This window comes from Erinaceus europaeus, chromosome 7, assembly GCF_950295315.1.
Source record: "Erinaceus europaeus chromosome 7, mEriEur2.1, whole genome shotgun sequence".
Classification (NCBI taxonomy): Eukaryota; Metazoa; Chordata; class Mammalia; order Eulipotyphla; family Erinaceidae; genus Erinaceus; species Erinaceus europaeus.
In genome coordinates this window covers 63,420,438-63,441,741 of record NC_080168.1, presented here as the reverse complement: position 1 = coordinate 63,441,741, position 21,304 = coordinate 63,420,438, and the positions used below count along the sequence as shown (strand labels likewise).

The window sequence follows — 21,304 nt, the reverse complement described above, 5'->3', positions numbered from 1 at the left end:
TTATTATTTTCTTGAGGTGTTGATGGTTTGTGGTACAGTTATTGACACATGGATACATTTTCTTTTTGTTCTGTTTTTGCAACCAGGATTATTACTGGAGCTCTCAGTTTCAGCAATAGAAATTTATAGCTCCTGGTGACCATTTTCCTTCCTTCTTTTTTTACTTCTTCTTTTTCTTTTTCTGTCTTTCCATTTCACTTAATAGGACAGAGAGAAATTGATAAATTGTTAGGGATGGGGAAGATAGAAAGGAAGAGAAATAGAGAACAGTTGCAGACCTGCTTCATCACTGGTGAAGCAACCTCTCCCCTCCTGCAGGTGGGGAGAGGAGGGCTCAAACCCGGGTCCTTGTACATAGTACTATATGCACTTAACTGGGTGCACTACTGCCCAGACCCCCACAGGTACAATTTCCCATCTCCCTATGACAGGTATCTGCAAAACACTCTTACCCACTACTTAGGTTTTCTTAGATTGCTTTAATAATGGGTGAACAGCTCTTAACTAGGATGAAAATATTCCCTGTGCCTCTTTTCCAGCCAAGAATCGTGGAATCGCCATCCCCGTGGACTTGGACAGTCAGGTGAACACTCTGTTCATGAAGAGCCACTCCAACATGGTGCAGAGAGCGGCCATGGGCTGGAGGCTCTCCGCCCGCTCTGGACCGCGCTTTAAGGAGGCCCTGGGAGGCCCTGCGTGGGACTATAGAAACATCATCGAGAAGCTGCAGGTACAGTGAGTCATTCCTAACACCTGAACTTGAATATGTGCAATCATACAAGTATGGTATAGCCAACCCTATCAAACCCTACTAAATGCCCTACCTTGTTATCCTTTATGTTTCTGGGAGGCTGGGCTATGGTGCACCTGGTTAAGCTCACATAGTACTAAGTACAAGGACCCATGCAAGGATCCAGGCTCAAACCCTCAGCTCTCTGCCTGTAGCGTGGACACTTCACAAGCAGCAAAGCAGGTCTGTCTCTCTCCCTCTCTGCCTCCCCCTTCTCTCTCAATTCCTTCCTATCCTACTCAATAAAGTGGAAAAAATGGCCACCAGGAGTGATGGATTTGTAGTGCTGGCACTAAGCCCCAGCGATAGCCCTGGAGGCCAAATATAAATGAATACTGTGTTTTTGTGAATATATATTATTTTATGTGTTTTGGTTGGTCAGAGTGTCTTAATATCAATGTAATGACCATACACCCCATAATGTACCATAGAGAATATTATATAATAAGTTAAGAATGCATAATCCTCCCTTTTTTATTCATTTAGTAATTTTTTCATTTATTTATTCCAACCACGGTTATCACTGGGCCTTAGTGCCAGCACTATGAGCCCACTGCCCTTACTAGCCTTTCTTTCTCTTTCTCTACTTTGTTTTTATTTTATTAGATAGGACAGAGAGAAATTGAGAGGGGAGGTGAAAAGTGTGTGTGTGTGTGTGTGTGAGTGTGTGTGTGTGAGAGAAAGAGAGAGGGAGGGGAAGAGAGAGAGAAAGAGAGAGAGAGAGAGGGGACCCTGTAGACCTCCTTCACTGCTCATGAAGCTTCCTACCTGCAGATAAGGAGCAGGGGTTCAAACCCAGGTCCTCGCATGATAATCTGTGCACTACTGCCTACCCCCTAAAACAGACTGTCCTCCTTTAATTCGTCTCTTGATACCCTCCCTTTTGGTGAGGATGGCTCAATCCTCTCCTGTGTTACTTGCCTGATGTCCCACTACTGTTTTCTCCCTGGTCATTCTAGAACATGGAGTAGAGAGAGACATTGTATTAGCTAGTCTGGGTTGTCCTCAACAAATACCACAGTGTGGGTGGTTTAACCAACAGAAGTGCCTTTTCTCACAGTCCTGGAGCTTGAAGCCCAAGATCAAGGTGTTGGCAGGCACACTTTCTTCTGAGGTCTCTCTCCTTGCCATTCAGATGACTGCTTGTGTCCTCAAATGGTCAGTCCTCTCCACACACAAGTGCTGTGTCCTCCTCTGCTCTTCCTGGGAGGACAAGGCTCACTGTGGATAAGAACCCACCCCTGTGGTTTCCTTCTGCTTTAATCAATATAGTCACATCTTGACCCACACCCTCACCAGGGGATGGGGACTTGAACATGCATGTTTCCAGAGGGACACAAATCAACCCATAGCAGACATCTGCCCATCCACATAATTAGTGGAAAATTTTAGAGCAAACTGACTTGGTTTTGGCTTGGAGAACAGTCAAGACATGGACTGGAATAAATATGGTGAGAAGTCACGTGCAGGTTACTGGTGGAGTAGCAGAGTTGGAACAGTTGGGCATTATATGTGGTTAAAAAAGAAGTTAGTCTTGCAAGCCAGTATTTCTTCAATAAGGAGATAGAAAATCTAGACATAGAACATGGAACTTAGGGCTACAAGTCATTATAATTTGAGGGGAGGCAAATACTATTATGTGATTGAACAGTTGCTAGTTACAGGCTGGAGTTATCCATGAGAGACTAGAGAAAGCCTGATTCATTAGCAATCACTGAAGGTGGTGGCTTCCATGAAGACCTGGACGCTACGTGCAGTTAGATAAAGAGGTCCACATTGCCTGTGACTCTGGGACTATGAAGAGTCATTTAGACTAGTTCTTATAATGGGAGGAAAGAAGACTGTACAGGGATTGGCTGTTGTCATTGAAAATACACTGAATTCAGTGACTAGGGCCCTGAATGCCTTGGACATTCAGTCTGTATCTGTAGAAAATTGGAGCAAGGACAGTGGCTGGTGTTGCTAGAAGGGAAAGTGCAGTGCTGGGGACAGCAAGAGTACCCTTTCCAGAGACTGGCAGTGGCAGGCTGCTGAGTGTGAGTGGGACTATGCACAAGGTCAGAGGGCGTCAGAGTCAAGTTCCTGAACCCCAAAGGGAGGTGAGGTTACAGTCCTGTTGGCCAGCACCCAGAGGCTGTGCCTTGAACTGCAATTAGCACCCTCCCTGGCCTTCATCAAGTATTCATACAGTGAAAGCTATGCCAGCCAATGGGGGCCTGAGGAGGAGCCATGCCCGTGAGGTCCATGCCCTCCTGAGATGCTCACCCATTGGATGGTAGAAGGTTAGACAATCAAGACCACCATGAATAAAAACAGCAGGGAGAGTGAGCTATACCTGGAGAGTTCTTCTTTTCTATATTTATTTTATTTTATTTATTTTATTTTATTTATAAAAAGGAATCACTGGCAAAACCATAGGATAACAGGGGTACAACTCCACACAATTCCCACCACCAGAACTCCGTATCCCATCGTCTCCTGATAGCTTTCCTACTCTTTAATCCTCTGGGAGTATGGACCCAAGGTCATTGTGTCTGGCTTCTGTAATTGCTTCCCTGCTAAACATGGGCGTTGACCGGTTGATCCATATTCCCAGCCTTCCTCTCTCTTTACCTAGTGGGGCGGGGTTCTGGAGAGCTCTTCTGTACCAAGGTGGCATTTGAAGTGAGACCCCAACAATGCAGAGGCAGCACTAAGGACGGAATACTTAGTGGGGAGCGGAGAGTAAGTGCAGGAGTGCTGATGTATGAATGAGGTTCCTGGGTCCAACAGAGAGACCAACAGAAGCCACCAGGGACAGTCGAGCCTGCACAGGAGGGCGAAGTGAGAAAAAGGGCAAACTGTACAGTTGGGCTTTACACTGAACCTGGCAAGAGGCCCTTGGAGATTTTCAGCAGAGGTTAGGTGCCACTTGATTTGCATTTGCAGAGATCAGTGAGGGTTTATTGTGGTGAATGGATTGCAGGGACCAAACATGGAAGCAGTGAGCCTCACTGGGCAGCAGCCATGATGGGTTGCTGCTGGTGGCTTAGTGTGTAGGGGCAGCTCTAGCTGTGGAGGTGTTCTGACTGTGTCTGATTGTAGGACTTGGTGCGTGGCTGGATGAGCTCTGGGGTGGTGAGCAGGAGTCAAGGTTTAGCCTGGGATGCCATGACTGGATCATCTGGCTAGACACAGGGAGTATGGAGAAGATGAAATCCTCAGTGGGGGAAGTGGGGAAAATTAGAGTTTGAGTTGTTTGTTTAAACACCTGTGTGAGTATGTCAGGTCAGCAGTTAGATACAGGGGTCTGGATCCAGGAAGATGTCCAGGTAGGAGCAAGGGATGTGGGGGGCAGGGGTTTCCCTTATAGATTTGAAAGCCATGGGTTTAGAAGATGTGCCTCTCAAGAAGACTTAGACACAGAAAAGAGCTGCTAGGAGTCAAGAAAGGAAACCTCAAGATGTAGATAGGAAATAACATGTCTGGGCCAGGCAGTGGCACACCTGATTGAGCACACATTACCACAAACAAGGATCCAGGTTCAGGTCCCCAGTCCTCACCTGCAGAGGAGAAGCTTCATGAGTGGTAAAGCAGGGCTGAAGGCATCTGTCTTTCTCTCCCTGTTTATCTCTGCCACCTCTCAATTTCTCTCTGCCCTCCTAAGTTAAAAAAGAAAAAAGGAAAATGGCCACCAGGAACACTGAATTTGTAGTGCAGGCACCCAGAGATAACCCTGGTGGCAAAATAAGTAAGTAAAACTCTCAGAACATAAGTCTCCAGAGTGGGAGGCGTGAGAGGGTAGCAACAGGTATGCTGGGTGCTCAGCAGGGCTGGGGAAGGGGAGGCAGCTACGTGAGCCCTGGGTCTGGCAGCAGGTTAATGTACACAGCAGGCTGCTACTCTCTGTCCTGATGACCCTACCTACAGCTGTGAGGACTAGCCTGTGTGTTATGTGTACTCACCTTTCCTCCCTCCACCAAGTCTATGCGATTGCTATCACCCTAAGTCTTCACAGAGGGAAAAAGTGATCTGGTGAGACCACCTAATTGACCAAGGTCAGAATAGAAAATAAATGACAAAAATTGATGTCATCTGAGCCTATGCACTGTTCATTCCCTAGGTGAAATGAAAAAGAGAAGTAGTCTGCAGAACAAGTATTGTCGGATGCTCTCCTCATGCATGTAGTCACATCCCATAAGCATATTCGCTCCCCACCCAGCTCCCTCCCTGAGTTGTGTTTCATCAGGATAGTATTTGAGAGACATAGTGTTGTCCTGTCTTTCTTACGCTTCCCTGGCAGTCCCTTTCAGCTGTCATCATCACTGTCTGAGAAAGCTCATCCAGAGCCGCTGGTGGACAAGTGGTCACTTTGGCCAAACAAAGGCTACATCCCCACACGCCACAGTGAAAGATCAGGAGGAGTCTTGCCCCTGAGCTGCTGTAGTTGTGAGGGACAGGATACAAATAGCAGTTTTCCTCTTATCAAATATGTCCTTATTCTGAAAGAATCAAGCATTAGTCTCCTGATCATCTTAAGGCACAGTGGTTTTGGAAACAGAGAAGGGAGGTGCATTAAGGAATGTCCAGCTATTTGTGAAGCTCTTCTCCCTACAGGGGGCACTGGGGCTATGGCTTAAACCCAGGTCCTCCTGCATTGCACATGCATTAGTCTTGAAAGTCATTGAGGTGGTCGGGCGGTAGCACCGCGGTTTAAGCGCACATGGTGCAAGGCGCAAGGACTGGCGTAAGGATCCCGGTTTGAGCCCCTGACTCCCCACATACAGGGCAGTCACTTTATGGGGAGTGAAGCAGGTCTGCAAGTGTGTATCTTTCTCTCCCCCTCTGTCATCTCCTTCTCTTTCCATTTCACTCTGTCCTATCCAACAACGAATGACATCAACAACAACAACAAAAACCACAACGGGTACAACAACAAGGACAACAAAAGGGGGGAAAATGGCCTCCAGGAGCAGTAGATTTGTGGTGCAGGCACTGAGCCCCAGCAATAACTCTGGAGGCAAAAAAAAAAGTCATCGAACCCTTGCACATCATTCATCCTGCTTTCAGTTATACACAAAGGGACTTCCCCCTCTAGAAGAAATGCCTAGCTCTGGATCATCATTGGCACGTAAATACATGGCTTTTCAGTTGTTCCTGGAGCATGTTCCAATTTCTTGCAAGCTGACTGTTACTATCACGTTGGACACAGCAGGTCCTGCTGCGGTTTGCTCATGTCCACAGACCCGTCAGAAAGGTGCATGCCCTGTTCATGGCAAAGCAGAGTGTTGCTACAGCATAGACACTTTCCTGGCCACAGAAGACAGAGCACACCTTCTCTGGGATTCCCAATCTCCTGCCTGCTTGCAGTTCTCATCATGGTCCTCTCTCCCAAGGACACCAGCCAACCTGGCAGATCTCTTGTGCTTGTCTCTCAGGACGTGGTGGCCTCCTTGGAGCAGCAGTTCAGCCCAATGATGCAGGCCGAGTTCTCTGTGTTGGTGGATGTGCTGTACAGCCCAGAGCTGCTATTCCCCGAGGGCAGCGACGCCAGGATCCGCTGTGGCGCCTTCATGTCCAAGTAAGTGGGTACAGCCCGGATGATGAGGCAGCTTCCGGACTGCTGTGGAGCTGCTCAGCAGGGAGCACAGGATCTCCATTCAGCAGAGGGAACTGTGCTTCACAAACACACCCGCACACACACATGCATGGACCTGGTGAGATGCACCTTTCACTTAGATGCCAAAGAAATCCTTGCAAGCAGTCAGCCTCAGCCCTACATTGATAGACGGAGACCTCAGATGAGTCCCTATCAAGTGTGATTCATCACTATCAGTGCTTCCTTTGACTGATTTATTTTGCCACCTGGGTTATTGATGGTACTGGGTGCCTACACTATTGCACGCCTCCTGGTGGCCACTCCTTTTGTATTTTAATTTCTCTCTCTTTTTGTTAGAGTGTGAGAGACAGAGAAGGATGGAGAGACAGTGCAGCACTGCTCCACCACTGGTGAAGCTTCCCTACCCTGCAGGAGTTCCCGTATGGTGTGGTGGCCTAGATCCTTGTGCATGGTAGCATGTACTCAACTGGGTGAGCCACTACTGCATCCCTCATTGGAATTTTCTAATAAGTCGCATACTTTATCTAAAGAAGAGTTAAAGGGAGAGTCAAGTGATGGCACACCTGGTTGAGTGTAAAGTTACCGTAAGCAAGAACCCAGGTTCAAGCACTAGTCTCCACCTGCAGGGGAGATGCTTTGAAAGCTGTGAAGTAGTGCTGCAGGTCTCACTGTGTCTTTCTCTTTATTTCTCCTTGCTGGATTTCTCCCTCTATCCAATAAATAATTAAAGAAAATAAAAAAGCGAGTTAATGGTAGGGGTAGATAACATAATAGTTTTGCAAAGGGACTCTCATGCCTGAAGCTCCAAAGTCCCAGGTTCAAACCCCCACACCACCATAAGCCAGAGATGCGCAGTGCTCTGGTGAAAAACAAAACAAAACAAAAACAAGTTAGACAAAATGGAAATAAGCCAAGTGAAAAGAGAAATTTCTCCTGATCTCTCTGTGCCCTTCACCCTCTCCCCTAAACAAACAATTATTATGCATTGAAAGTCTTTGAAAGCTTGTGCTGTGACAAAAGGAAAAAAGCACATGTTTGAGGGAGTGTATTTTTCCCTCGCAAGGAGAGTTCTTTGGCCTCACAAATGGTATTAAAAGTCACTGCTGCCTCACTGTTTGCTCACAAGTTTCCTGTCCCACTGAACAGGGTGCTTCCCAAGTCAAGTTGAGAAGCCTTGAGCTTGTCAAACAAAGGATACTCCATAATAACAGTGTTTATAAGCCTCAGTGCAGATGGGAAAGCATGTGTCTGGCTTATTTGATAGTCTCCAGCAAGTGTGATGTTTTCCTCTTTGGCGTATGACTGTAGCGTATAGCTGGAAGAGAAATCACTGTCCCTACCCCATTAACAGTTGAATGTTCTGTTTTAAGGTTGATTAATCACACAAAGAAGCTAATGGAAAAAGAAGAGAAACTGTGCATTAAAATTCTTCAGACTTTGCGGGAAATGCTAGAGAAGAAAGACAGCTTTGTGGAAGAGGTATTTATTTCTTATTTTCTTGGTATTTAAAAGAAAAAGTACAGTTTCTAGAAGACTGTGGCCAATGAATTTCAAAGACTATTATGTGACTACTTGGATTACTCAGGGGTGGTGTGTATGCTTTGATGAATTAGATTATTCGAGTTCTTTTCCATATTTTTCTCATGTCTGCTTTGAGTTGAGAAATAACTAAGAATAGTCCACTTATTTAGGTGGGTTTTTTTTTTTTTGTGTATATTTTAACTTGAAGTTGTCTACTTTGTTTTATCTAGCTTCAGTGGTCAAAGCAACCTTTATGTTTTAACCATGAACAAATTGAGATGCATTTTTAAGACTTGGTATAAAGTTCTTTTCATCTGGGAATTATCTATTTATTTTGGCATGTATTGACTTTTTTAATTGTAAATACATGTCCATGTCACTTTCTATGACATTACGCCAGGCATCATGAAATAATACTATTTTTAACAGGTGGACTGGTAAATTTTATTCCCTGACTATCCTAATTGAAGTATTGCACAAATGATTTTCAGGGAGTATCTGCTTTGGCTAATAGTTGTCAGTCTGCTATTTAGAGTGACAGCTCTGGTACTCATTAAGAGATAGCTTGAAGCATCTTTAATCCTCTAGGTGATATGTTTAAATATAAAGCTATCCCCCAAATAAAAAAAAAAAGTACTTTAAATTGTAGCTAGCTATCTGCATTTCTGTGTGAGGTGCCAAGTAAACCCCGTACCTTTTCTTAATAAACTTCTGTAAATACTGATCACCTGGTATGCTTAAATTGGACAGACTTTATTTGTCAACTTGTGTAGATGTTTTTTTATTCCAAAATATCTGTAGTGGTAGTTTTTTTTTTAATGTGTTATACTGAAGAATTGCAGTGGCATATTGGATACTAAGAGAAAGCAGGGACCTCACTCCATTTGAATTAGATCTTTGCTCAGTAATCAGAATGATTTCTGTTAGGTGCTTGTTCTCTTCACTCAGGCTACATTTAGGGAACCAGTTATCAAAAGTCTCCAAGTTTACCAAGTCTTTCTGTGACTTGGTTGACTGACAATAATGCCTCAAGGCTGAGAGTGTGATCTACCTTTTAGAAAGGGTAAAAAGAATTCCCAGGGAGTGTTTTATTGTCTTTTTCTGCTTCCTCACAATGTCCTTTGTTGTTGTTGCCTAAGAATCCATTTAAATGTCATCATTTATTAGCATCTTTTTTCCAGAAGGAAGAAAAACTATTATATGCCTACACCAGAGGTCCTAAAGCACATTCAGTAATTTTCTTTTTAACACAGATTCCACAAAACATACTTCCAAACAATTTTGTAATCAGCAGAGAAGATAGTTTTTGTAAAACATATGTCTCACGATGTTCTTGTAGTTGGTTTGGTTTTGACTAGAGGGACTGTATCCTAAAGTCAGAAAGTAGAGTCAACACTTGGTCATGCATAGAGTGAGGTTTCTGAGACAGCAGTAACTCTTGCAGGAGGTACATGGAAAACCTCTTGTATTTGTGTAACAGGTCGTGGCTGAGTTACTCAGAAGGGAATCCGGAGAGGCATCAAATAAGACTTCACTCTGACAGGCCTCTCCCAAACTACCCTGAGATAAATCACACTGCCACTGGCTTGCTTGTCCCTGGCCTGTTCCCTGTGCTCTCAGGAGCCAGGTTTTCACTGTCTCTGTCCAGAATCAATCAGCCACCAGGCCAGTGCCCAGAGATCTTTCACAAGGGAGTTGGTCTTATTCACATCCTCCATAGGTTCCTACTCACAGGAGCTAGGGTGGGAGCAACACTCCTGGAAATGTGGACATGCATGCTGAGCAGCTGTGACATGTCACTGGTGCAGGAGCCCTGGGGCTTTAGAGATGCAGGGTATAGCGGCTTGGGGTCCACAGGTTTATAGATCCTGTCCTCATCTGCAGAAATGTCAAGAGCCTTCCAGTAATCACCCCTACCCTGCAATGCCTAGGAATCCCAAACCCTCGTGAGGCTTCTTCCCAGCCTTCTACCCCGTGAGCCTCTAGAAACATGTCACCCCTCCATCCCACCCCACCCCCAGAAGCCAGGCATCCTGGCCTGTAGACCCAGCTCAGAGGGTGTGGATGGGGTTTGACTTGTAACAGGTGCCTCCTGCTCTAAGAGTCTGGGCAGAACCACTCCCCTCCCAAGCATAGACTCACTGCAGTTCCCAGATGCCTGCTGGGTAAACTGTGCAGCCTGCCCTGTAGCTTAAGAATGTGGTAATGACTGTTTTTGCTGGCAGAAAATAGACTTCAGTTTGTGCATAAGGTGACTTTCTTCTTAAGTACATCTTAGGACCGTCATTTGATTCAAACCAGAGGCAACAAGTGATGCTGAAAATGTGCCGTGCCATCTTACTCACTCCATGTAGTGAATCTATGAGTGTATGCGTATGTGCATGGGCTGTGTGGGGTTTTAATTAAGTAACAGAATTGTTGGAAATAGCAAAGTATGCTGATGACACCTTATAATGAGAGACTTGTTTTAGGAGCATAATTAGAGACCAGAAGACAGCTTTTGAAGTAAGGTTTGTGCCTCAGCATGGCTACAGCCTTGCTTTAACCCTGGCACCACATGGGAGTGCTGTAGCACCAGGAGAAGCTCCAGTGCTGTGGTTTCTTTCTGTGTCTTTATCATAAATTCATGGATGGAAAAAAAAGTAAGAAAACATGCACGTCTGCAGCGTGTTTGTCTCAGGGGTGGCTCCAGCTGGGTGTAGGGTTCTGTCTTTCCTCCAGTCCCTTGTCGCCCAGACCCCCACGGCACACCCAGTATATAGGTGTGTCCTGCACACAGTGGCTGCTGGGAAGTGCACCCAGCGGGAGCACTTAGGTCCACTGGGTTCAGCACCTGCCCTTCCTGACCATCTCTTGGAATCTGGTGCTGGAGACATGGTAGCAGTGGGCCCTTGCTACCCAGGAGATGACTTTTGATTCATTTTGCCTTTGTGAATTGAACCTGCAGCCCAGAGGCACCTCTTAGAGGCAGCCAACTTTGCTGCTATCTGACTTGCAGAAAGAAGGTGGGGAATCCCCAGAAGAAGCTTGGTGTGGGGGTGGCTGGTTCCAGAGCCTGTTGCTGGGGAATGGTGTGGCAGCCGCCTGCCTGCTTCTTCCCTCTTACTCACGTCCACCCAAGATTCTGTCACCAAGTGCTCTCAGCCTCGGCTCAGCCCCAGACCTGCCCTCCTTGGGGACATTGCAGTCCCTCTGTCCCATGCTGCCCTTGACCTTTGCCTGGCACTGACCCTCTCCTCCATGCCCTGGCTCTGGGGGTCTCATCTGGGAGCAGCCGCTGTGCATGGTGACTGGGTCAGGCCTGCCCCAGGAGACCTTGCACTTAAAAAAAAAATTTTTGTGTCTTTATTTATTTTCCTTTTTGTTGCCCTTGTAGTTTTTCATTTTTGTTGTTGTTATTGTTGTTATTGATGTTGTTGTTGGATAGGACAGAGAGAAATGGAGAGAGGAGGGGAAGATGGGGAGAGAAAGACAGACACTTGCAGACCTGCTTCTTCGCCTGTGAAGTGACTCCCGTGCAGGTGGGGAGCCGGGCCTCGAACCAGGATCCTTAAGCCAGCCCTTGCACTTTGCGCCACGTGCGCTTAACCCGCTGAGCTACCACCCGACTCCCAAACCTTACACTTACATATCTAGTTGTACCTGGATGGCCTGGCATGGTGTTTGACCTCCACAGGACCTCTGACTCCTGTGCTTGGCGTCTGCTGACCAGCCCTGCTTCTACAGGCACAAGCCCCAGTACAGAGCTGCTGTTTCTAGCAGGAGCTCACAGGATCCCCAGAGAGCTTCCCTGGACAGAATGGCTGGCTCTCAGAGAAGAGCTGGGGAGCCCTGGCCCAGGAACCTGGGTGGACCTTCCACCAGCCCCAGCAGCGTCTTCTCTACAGACTGGTGACTGGGCTGAACATCCCTTCATCTTCCTCCTAAACCCCAGTGCCACATCTTCCCAAAGGAAACCTTGGCTCTTGGCTCCAAGTTGACTTGCGGCAAGAGTGTCTGCCCCTTCCCTCAGCAGGTGCATGGCCACTCCGTTTCTCCCCACCAAGCTGGTTTGGTAGGGACTTTGCAGAGGGCTGAGGCAGCACATGGCCTGACCTGTGCTACTAACCCCTGCTCTCGGCCCCTCCACATCTTACTTCTTGGAGCATAGACTGTCATCTGCCAACTGTTTGTATAAACAGTCTTCTCTGAAACCTCGACTAGCGGAAATGTTGTTCTTTTGGGGTTCTTCTCTTTACGTGCTGAGTAAAAGTAAGCATGTTACCACCAAGCACATATGCTGTTTTCTTGTGCAAAATGCCTTGGTGCTTTATTATTATTATTATTCTCTATTTTTATTATTTGATGGGATGGAGATAAATTAAGAGGGAAAGGGAGATAGAGAAGGAGAGAGGGAGACATCTGCTGTACTTCACCCCTCATGAATCGTTCCCCCGCAGATGAGCAGGGGGTTAGAACCTGGGTCCTTGTGCATGATAGTATGTTCCCTCAACCTGGTATACCAGAGCCCTTTCCTGTCCTCTCCCTTTTATTTGATAGGACAGAGAGAAATTGAGAGGGGTGGAGGAGATAGAGAGGGAGAGAGACAGAGACACCTGCAGACCTGCTTTACCCTTTAAATGTTCCCTTGCAGGTGGGGAGTGGGGCTTGAGCTCAGGCCTCTCCTTTACTTAACTCTGTGTATTGCCATTGGAATTGTGCTCCTGTACTGATTTTGTAAAAAGAGATCTTTCTCTGCCACCCTCAGAAAATCCTTGGGAACAGTATCTCAGGAGGCCCTTTAAGCTCGATTTCCTAATGTACTTGATTGACTCAGACCCTGAGTCAGATGACTGTCCGTTTTCGTCAGGAACTAAACTATAAAGAGGACCCTGGTTTTGAGCTGAGCTCTGATAAGCCTATTCAGAGCGTTCAGGAAGTTATTCAGTTTGAGGCTCCTGCAGGAAACTCTTGCGAGGTCTAGGGGAGGGGGCGTTGTGCCGAGCACAGCATCCATCCCAGGGCACTGTGGGTGATGGTGGGGCAGTTCTCAGGACCTGGATGCTGGCTCACTCCAAGGAGCACATCGGTAGCCATGGCGGGCTTCATAGGACACATTTTTATCATGCCCCTCCTTTTTGGGAGGCTAATGGTTTACAGACAGTGGTTGGCACATGGGTACAATTTCTCACCAAGATAGGTGTCTGATAGAATCTTTGGAGTTTGCCTGTTTGCTGTACAATTAAGGACTTTTCCTCTTTATTTTTATTTGTTATTAACAGTGTGTTACAAGGCTGTAAGATGTATAGTTCTATATACAATGTATAGTTCCATACCACACCCACCACCAGAATTCTGTGTCCCTCCCACCTCCCAAAGATAACCACCAGTGTTCCTAGAGTCTTACAGTTTGCTTGCTTCTGGTTTTTGTATTTCTTTATTTTTCTTTATTTTGGTGGGGAGCAAGTTCATATGAATCTTATCTCTAGATTCCACATCTGAGTGGAACAATCTGATAGTTATCTTTTATCTCTTTACTTATTTCACTAAGCATCATCACCTCCAGTTCCATCGATTTTGTCCCAAAGGACACAATATCATCTTTTTTGATTGCAGAATATTCTATGGAATATATATATATATATATATATATATATATATATATGCCACAACTTCTATTTTTTATTTTTTTTTATTATCTTTATTGGATAGAGACGGGAAGTTAGAGAGAGACACCTGCAGCACTGCTTCAGCACTCACAAAGCTTTCCCCCTGCAGGTGGGGGCCAAGGGCTTGAACCCATGTCCTTGCACACTATAACTATGCCATAACTTCTTTAGCCAGCCATTTGATGATGGGCATCTAGACTGCTTTCACTCTGCCTATTGTGAATAATGCAGCTATGAAGATAGGGGTGCATATAAAGGACTTCTTCTTGAGTGTCATCTTTAGCAGTTCACCATTCTGGCCCTCTGCTGGCCAAACCTGGTCTAAAACTCTCCCATAAGCAGTGTACTCCCCTGGAAGAGACTGGCAGAGTCCTCACAGGCACTTGGAAGCCCCCACATTCTCCATTTTACCGTTTATTCTTGTAAGTGGCCGGTTGTTTTTTATGGTTACTTCTAATACCTACATAAGTGAGTCTCACAAGTCACATCACAAACAGGAAGACACACTTCTTTTCACATCTGAGTATCCTACTCTTTGCACCTGTGGGAGATGCATTGATGAGGTGATGGGTTCTCATTAGTTAAGGGAATGATTTGCTGTAATATTAGACTTTCCTAAATACCCAGGCTTATAGATTCTTTTCCTGCTATTGTAAGGGGCCATCCCTTCATTTTAATGTTTTTAGAGGTGGATAGCTTTTCGACATCTTCTGTACTTTAAGCCTCTTTCCTTATAATGACAAAGATAGGGGAAGTAGGACCAGGAAAAAACAAACAAAAAACGTTTAATAAGGGCCAGGGAAGCAACTCGACACGAACATTGAAATGAGACGTAGAACATGTTAGCAGAAAAAAATCAAGGCATAGGTGAGATACCTGTGCCCTTAAGCAAGACTGAGTTGAATCACCCTGGAAAAGGAGACATGTCTTCAGTGGTCCAAGAACAGCCTTCATCAGAGCTTTCTGACAGAGAAATCACAAACCTGAGAGGATTGACAGAGCAGCAGTGTCTTAAAACCAGTACTCATCCCACTCTGCCCTTGGCTTTCTCTCTGTTTAGTTCTCTGCTCCAGTACAGCACTCTCTTCCTGTGTCCATGTTAAATCAGTGGTTAGGAGCCGGAAACAGGCTGTAATGTGAACATCTCTTATCTGATCTCATTGTTCATGACTGTTATTTTCAGTGCCTTTGTTGAAATGCCCTGGGCACCTAGTGCTGTGTTAGGCCTCACCTTTGCCTGGGCTGTTTCAGGGGCATAATACAGTGAGCTGCTTATTTATGCTGATCAGAGGAGCCACACACAGGATGAGCTTCTGTGTGTGGCATCTGACCCTAAGGTTATTCTGAATGAAGAGCAAGATAATTTGATGCAGCTGATTTATTTTACCAAACACACTAAGTATCCAGCGGGTATACCCAATCCTAGTTATTCTTAGGACAACAGCAAAAGTGGGTTTAAAATTGAGCTAGAAAACTATGTGCCCTGAGAACCAGATATTTTTGTTTTCTGTCTTTCATAAGCTATTCTTTGTGGTTAATTCTTACAATTTTTTAAATTTTATCTTTTTAAAATATTTCAAAGTGTTTAATTACTGGATAGATACAGAGAGAAATTGAGAAGTAAGGGGGAGACGGAGAGGGAGAGAATAAAAGAGACGCCTGCAGACCTGCTTCACTGCTTGAAAAACTTTCCTCCTACAGGTGGGGACCAGGGGAACAAACTGAGGACCCTGTGCATGGTCAAACGTGTTCTCAACCAGATTCACCACCACCACCTAGTCCCTAACTTCTTATAATTTAATATTTGTATATTAGCACACATTAGGGACCCCCCATGAGAATTAGAATAGTTCTGGAAAGATGTCTTTCTTTTTTCCTCTGAGCTCATTGCTCCACACCCAGTTACTTCGCCATTCATCCCTGCTAAACTCTGTCAGATGGGAACCTGGTGGCGACCCACCTGGTTAAGCACTCAGATCCTGGTTCAAGCCTCTAGTCTCCACCTGCAGGGAGAAAGTTTCATGAGCAATAAACTAGTGCTGCAGGTGTCTCTCCATTTCTGTCTCCCCTTTACCTCTCAACTTTTCTGTCTCTACTTGAAATAAAGAAATAAAATATTTTAAAAGATAAAAAAAAGAAAAGAAAACTGCAAAATTGTCAGCTTCACAGGTGCTGACCCTTGGTTCACCCATGAGCTGAGAACTCACAGGAGTGCATTTCAGTCAGGGTGGGGCAAAGAGAATTTCCCTGAATATTTGGAATTGGTTTTCTCCAAAAATCTAGTGTGTGTGGCTTGAAAGGTAAATGTCTGCTTTCCATCCTCTCCTCCCAAAGCTGATTGCTAATCTGCATCAGAACCATCTGGAAGGCTGCTGTGCTGTTGCATAGAATTCTCTATACTCAACTATATGAGGTCATGTGCTCATGTGCACAGCCAGACCTGTATAAAAGTTATGAGTATTCAGAGGCAACTTGTCAGGTTTGCCCACCCACCACTAGACACAACACTCTTCATCACTAACACCTAACATTTCATGCAAAGTACAGTATGAAATTTGGGGGCTCCAGGAAACAATGACTATCTGTCCACTGGAAGTGTGTGTTCCCGTGAAGAGGCTGGGTCATGTGAGCGAGCACACCACACATGAGAGCTCAGTGCCAATGAAGCCTGTGCCCCTGCCAAGTGAATCCTAGAGGTGACAGAGGCAGAATTGGAAGCCATGTGCCAGAGACAGCTTTGACAGGTTGGGGATGGTTACAAGTCATTTCCCAGAAATTATTTAGACACAGAAATGAATGTTATTGTTCACTTGGCAGAAATAGCTCATTATGGACTTTTTTGGTCCTGGGAAATCTCAGGGAAGAGGTAGAATCCGGTGGGCTCTCCTCTGTCCCATGGGCTGACTAGTTGGGGCTCTGTCTACCTCTCATGATGCTCCTGCCCTCTGTGCTGCTCTGTCAGATCTGAGCTTTCATCATTCTTGAAACCCCTTAACTCTCACTCCACATGACACATGCATCTGTAGGTCCCTATGACTCTACCTTTATGTGTCCCTCCATCCCTGCTGAGCACTGTGCAGGACTCAGACACAACTATCTCCATCTCCCCCACCCCAGCTCTCCAAACTCACCTCCTTACATCCACTATTGGCATCTCTAGCCTCTCCTTTCCATCAGCAAGTAGTTGTAAATCATAAATCAGATAATGCCATTCTCCTCCAAAGAAGCTGTTGCTATTTTCTCTATTAAAAAATATAAAATAAGAAATTTCGACAACACCATAGGATAAGAGAGGTACAATTTCACACAATTCCTACCACCAGAGTTCCGCATCCCATTTCATTCCTTGAAAGCTTTCCTGTTCTTTATCCCTCTGGGAGTATGGTCCCAGAATCACTGTGGGGTGCAGAAGGTAGGAGGTCTGGCTTCTTTAACTGCTTCTTCACTGAACATGGGCATTGGCAGGTAGGTCGATCCATACCCCTAGCCTGTTTCTGTCTTTCTCTAGTGGGGCAGGACTCTGGGGAGGTGAGGTTCTGGGACATACTGGTGAGGTCATCTTCTCCGGGGAAGTCAAGTTGGCATCATGGTAGCATCTTACCAGAATAAAGACAGCCCTGTAGGATCTAACATGTGAACCATTTTAACCTGTTTCACTTCACTATGGAAGAGCCACTCTGGGGTCTTTGATGGTCCTTAAACAATGTCACCTCTTTCCATCTTCACCTTTTCCCACTTTGCACTGGCCTGTCCTTCTGCCCAGAATGCTGTTCCTCTAGCTATAGACAAGCTGGTGTCTTCTGTTCTTTACATCTCAGCTCAAATGCTGCTGCTAGTCTCCCTTTCTAAAATTATTTCTCCCATTTGCTCTCTTTTTGAACACCATGTTTATTGTTTTGTAATATATTTAAAAATGCAAACATCAGGTATAGTTTTTGTTATTTATTACATGATGTTTATCTCTCTTACTAGGTTTGCAGCTCTGTTGAGGATGGATCTCTGCCTTTTGTATTTATTATTATGCCTGCAGTGTACACCATAGCATCTTGGATTCCTCAGTAGACGTGTGTTAAATATATAAAGAATGTGGCTCATGTAGACAGGAGAAATAAGGGGCCATTGTGAACTGGATTGAGAATGAGCAGGGTGTGAGCCTGCATATGCAGTGTTGTTTTTTTTTTCCTTTGCAAAAAAAAAAAATACTTTATTTGTTTTAATGAGGGAGACATAAAAAGATACAGAGGGAAGAGGACCAGAACATACCTGGCTTATAGTGATGCTGGGGATTGAACCTGAGACTTCAGAGCATTAGGCATGAATTTTTTCTGCAGAACACCTATGCTATCTCCACAGCCTGTGCAGAGTGTGAGTCCAGCTGAAGGGACTGGGGAAGCTTAGCAGGAATGGTGCTGGAAGTGGCATGACCTGACACTTGGGGGCAGAGGCTGGGCTATAATTTCTCTAAATGAAATAGTTATGTGATGAGTGTCGATTGTGTCCCAGGGAGGGAGAGACTGAGAAAGAGCTTTTTTTTAAAAAAAAAATGTCTTTAAAAAAATAATTTTTAAATTTTGGAGAATTAATGTTTTACATTTGACAGTAAATACAATAGTTTATACATGGATAACATTTCGCAGTTTTCCACATAACAATACAACCCCCACTAGGTCCTCTGTCATCCTTTTTGGATCTGCGTTCTCCCTCATCCACCCACCCCAGAGTAATTTACTTTGGTGCAACATGCCAATTCCAACTGAGGTTCTACTTGTGTCTTCTCTTCTGATCTTGTATTTCAACTTCTGCCTGAAAGTGAGATAATCCCATATTCATCCTTCTATTTCTGACTTATTTCACTTAATATGATTTCTTCAAGCTCCATCCAAGATCAGCTGAAAACAGTGAAGTCACAATTTTGATAGCTGAGTAGTATTCCATTGTATGTATATAACACAACTTGCTCAGCCACTCATCTGTTGCTGGACACCTGGGTTGCTTCCAGGTTTTGGCTATTACAAATTGTGCTGCCAAGAACATATGTGCATACAGATCTTTTTGGATGGGTGTGCTGGAGTCCTTAAGATATTTCCCCAAGAGAAGAATTGCAGGATCATAGGGTAGGTCCATTTCTAGGCTTCTGAGAGTTCTCCAGACTGTTCTCCACAGAGGATGGACTAATTGATATTCCCACCAGCAGTGCAAGAGGGTTTCTTTGACCCTACAACCTCTCCAGCATTTGCTGCTGTTATCTTTTCTGATGTATGACATTCTCACAGGAGTGAAGTAGTATCTTGTTGTTGTCTTGATTTGCATTTCTCTGACAAAGACTTAGAGCATTTTTTCATATGATTCTTGGCCTTTTGGATCTCTTTTGTGGTGAATATTCTGTCCATGTCCTCCCCCAATTTTTGGATGGGGTTATTTATTTTTTTGTTGTTGCTGTTACTCAGTTTGGCAAGCTCTTTATATATTTTGGTTATTAGCCTCTTGTCTGATGTATGGCATGTAAAGATCTTCTCCCATTCTGTGCGGGATCTCTTGGTTTAGGTAGTGGTTTCTTTTGCTGTGCAGAAGTTTTTTAATTTGATGTAATCCCATAGATCTATGCTTGCCTTAGTCTTTGTAATTGGATTTGTTTCATTGAAGATGTCTTTAAAATTTATGTGGAAAAGAGTTCTGCCAATATTTTCCTCTAAGTATCTGATAGTTTGTGGTCTAACATCCAAGTCCTTAATTCAGTTGGAATTTACTTTTGTATTTGGTGAAATATAGTGGTTTAGTTTCATTCTTCTGTATGTTTCAACCCATTTTTTCCAACACCATTTGTTGAAGAGACTCTGCTTTCCCCATTTAATAGTCTGGGCACCTTTGTCAAAGATTAGATGTTCATAGGTGTGGGGGCTTACTTCTGGGCTCTCAATTCTATTCCACTGGTCAGTATGTCTATTCATGTTCCAGTACCAAGCAGTTTTGATGACAATGGCCTTATAGTACAATTTGAGATCTGGGAGTATGATGCCTTCAGTTCTGTTCTTTCTTCTCAAGATTGTTTTGGCAATTTTAGGTCTTTTCTGGTTCCAGATAAATATTTATAAGCATTTGTTCTATTCTCCTAAAAAATGTGGTTGGGATCTTGATGGAGATAGCATTCAATTTGTATATGGCTCTGGGTAGTATATTCATTTTGATGATGTTAATTCTTCCAACCCATGAACATGGGATATCTTTCTACTTCTTTGTGTCTTTTTCAATTTCTTTGAATAGTGACTCATAATTTTCAGTATACAAGTCTTTCACTTCTTTGGTTAGGTTTATTCCTAGATATTTCATTGTTTATGTTGCTATAGTAAAAGGAATTGATTTCTGGATTTCAACTTCTTCTAACTTAGTGTTTGCATAGAGGAATGCCACTGACTTTTAAATGTTAATTTTGTAGCCTGACACCTCACTGTATTGTCTGATGATTTCCAAAAGCTTCTTGCTTGATTCTTGCTTAGGTTTTTCTATGTATACTATCATGTCATCTGAAAATAGGGTGAGTGTGACTTCTTCTGTTTTAATCTGTATCGCTTTAAGTCTTTGCTCCCGCCTAATTGCTATGGCAAGAACTTCCAACACTGTGTTCAATAGTACTGGTGATAGTGGGCAGCCCTGTCCAGTACTTGATCTGAGCGGATATGCTTCCAGTTTTTCACCATTGAGTATGATATTGGCTGTAGGTTTGCTATATATAGACTCCACTGTCTTCAAGAATTTTCCACCTATTCTCACTTTTGTAGTGTTTTCATCATAAAGGGATGTTGGATTTTGTCAAAGGCTTTCTCTGCATCTATTGATATGACTGTGGTTTTTAATCTTGCTTTTGTTGATGTGGTGGATCACATTGATTGATTTACGTATATTAAACCAACCTTGCATGCCTGGGATAAACCCTACTTGGTCATGACAAACAATCTTTTTAATATACTGCTGTATGTGGTTGGCTAGAATTTTGTTCAGTACTTTAGCATCTATGTTCATCAGAGATATTGGTCTGTAGTTTTCTTTTTTGGTTGTGTCCCTGTCTGCTTTTGGTATTAAAGTGATGTTGGCTTCATAGAAGCTGGAAGGGAGTATTCCAGTGTCTTCAATCTTCTGGAAAACTTTTAAAAGTAGAGGTATTAGTTCTTCTTTGAAGGTTTTGTAGAATATATTTATAAAACCATCTGGTCCAGTACTTTTATTTTTGGGAAGGTTTTTGATAACTGTTTCAATTTCATTAGCTGTGATGGGCCTGTTCATGTTATCTAGTTCCTCTTTATTTAATTTTGGAAGTTCGTAGGTATCTAGGAAATCATTCATTTCTTCCAGGTTCTCTAGCTTGGTGGCATAGAGTTGTTCATAGAAGTCTTGCATGATATGCTGAATATCTGCAGTGTCTGTTGTGATATCTCCTCTTTCATGTATGATCTGATTTATTTGGGTCTTCTCCCTTTTTTGTTATGTGAGTCTGGCTAAAGGTTTGTTGATTTTATTCACTCTTTTGAAGAATCAACATTTACTTTCGTGGATCTTTTGTATGGTTTTCTTATTTTCAGTGTTATTGATTTCTGCCCTAACTTGAGTGATTTCTGTCCTTCTGGTTGCTTTGGGGTTCCTTTGTTCTTCTTCTTCTAGGTATTTAAGGTGTGCAGTCAAGCTTTTTATTTGTGCTTTTTCTTATTTCCTAATGTGTGCTTGTATGGCTATGATCTTCCCTCTCAGTACTGC

The 21,304-nt window shown here is 44.1% G+C and overlaps 1 protein-coding gene across 3 annotated transcripts in view; it reads left to right on the top strand.

The window, feature by feature from the left end:
* Positions 1–21,304, top strand: part of ITPR2 (inositol 1,4,5-trisphosphate receptor type 2) — a 380,387-nt gene that overhangs the window by 231,686 nt on the left and 127,397 nt on the right. For all 3 annotated transcript variants that reach the window (XM_007517924.3, XM_060194552.1, XM_060194551.1), the window contains 3 exons: positions 540–730; positions 6,208–6,350; positions 7,760–7,868. In XM_007517924.3, the coding sequence (XP_007517986.1) occupies positions 540–730; positions 6,208–6,350; positions 7,760–7,868 (443 nt within the window). The remainder of the gene's footprint in view (positions 1–539; positions 731–6,207; positions 6,351–7,759; positions 7,869–21,304) is intronic.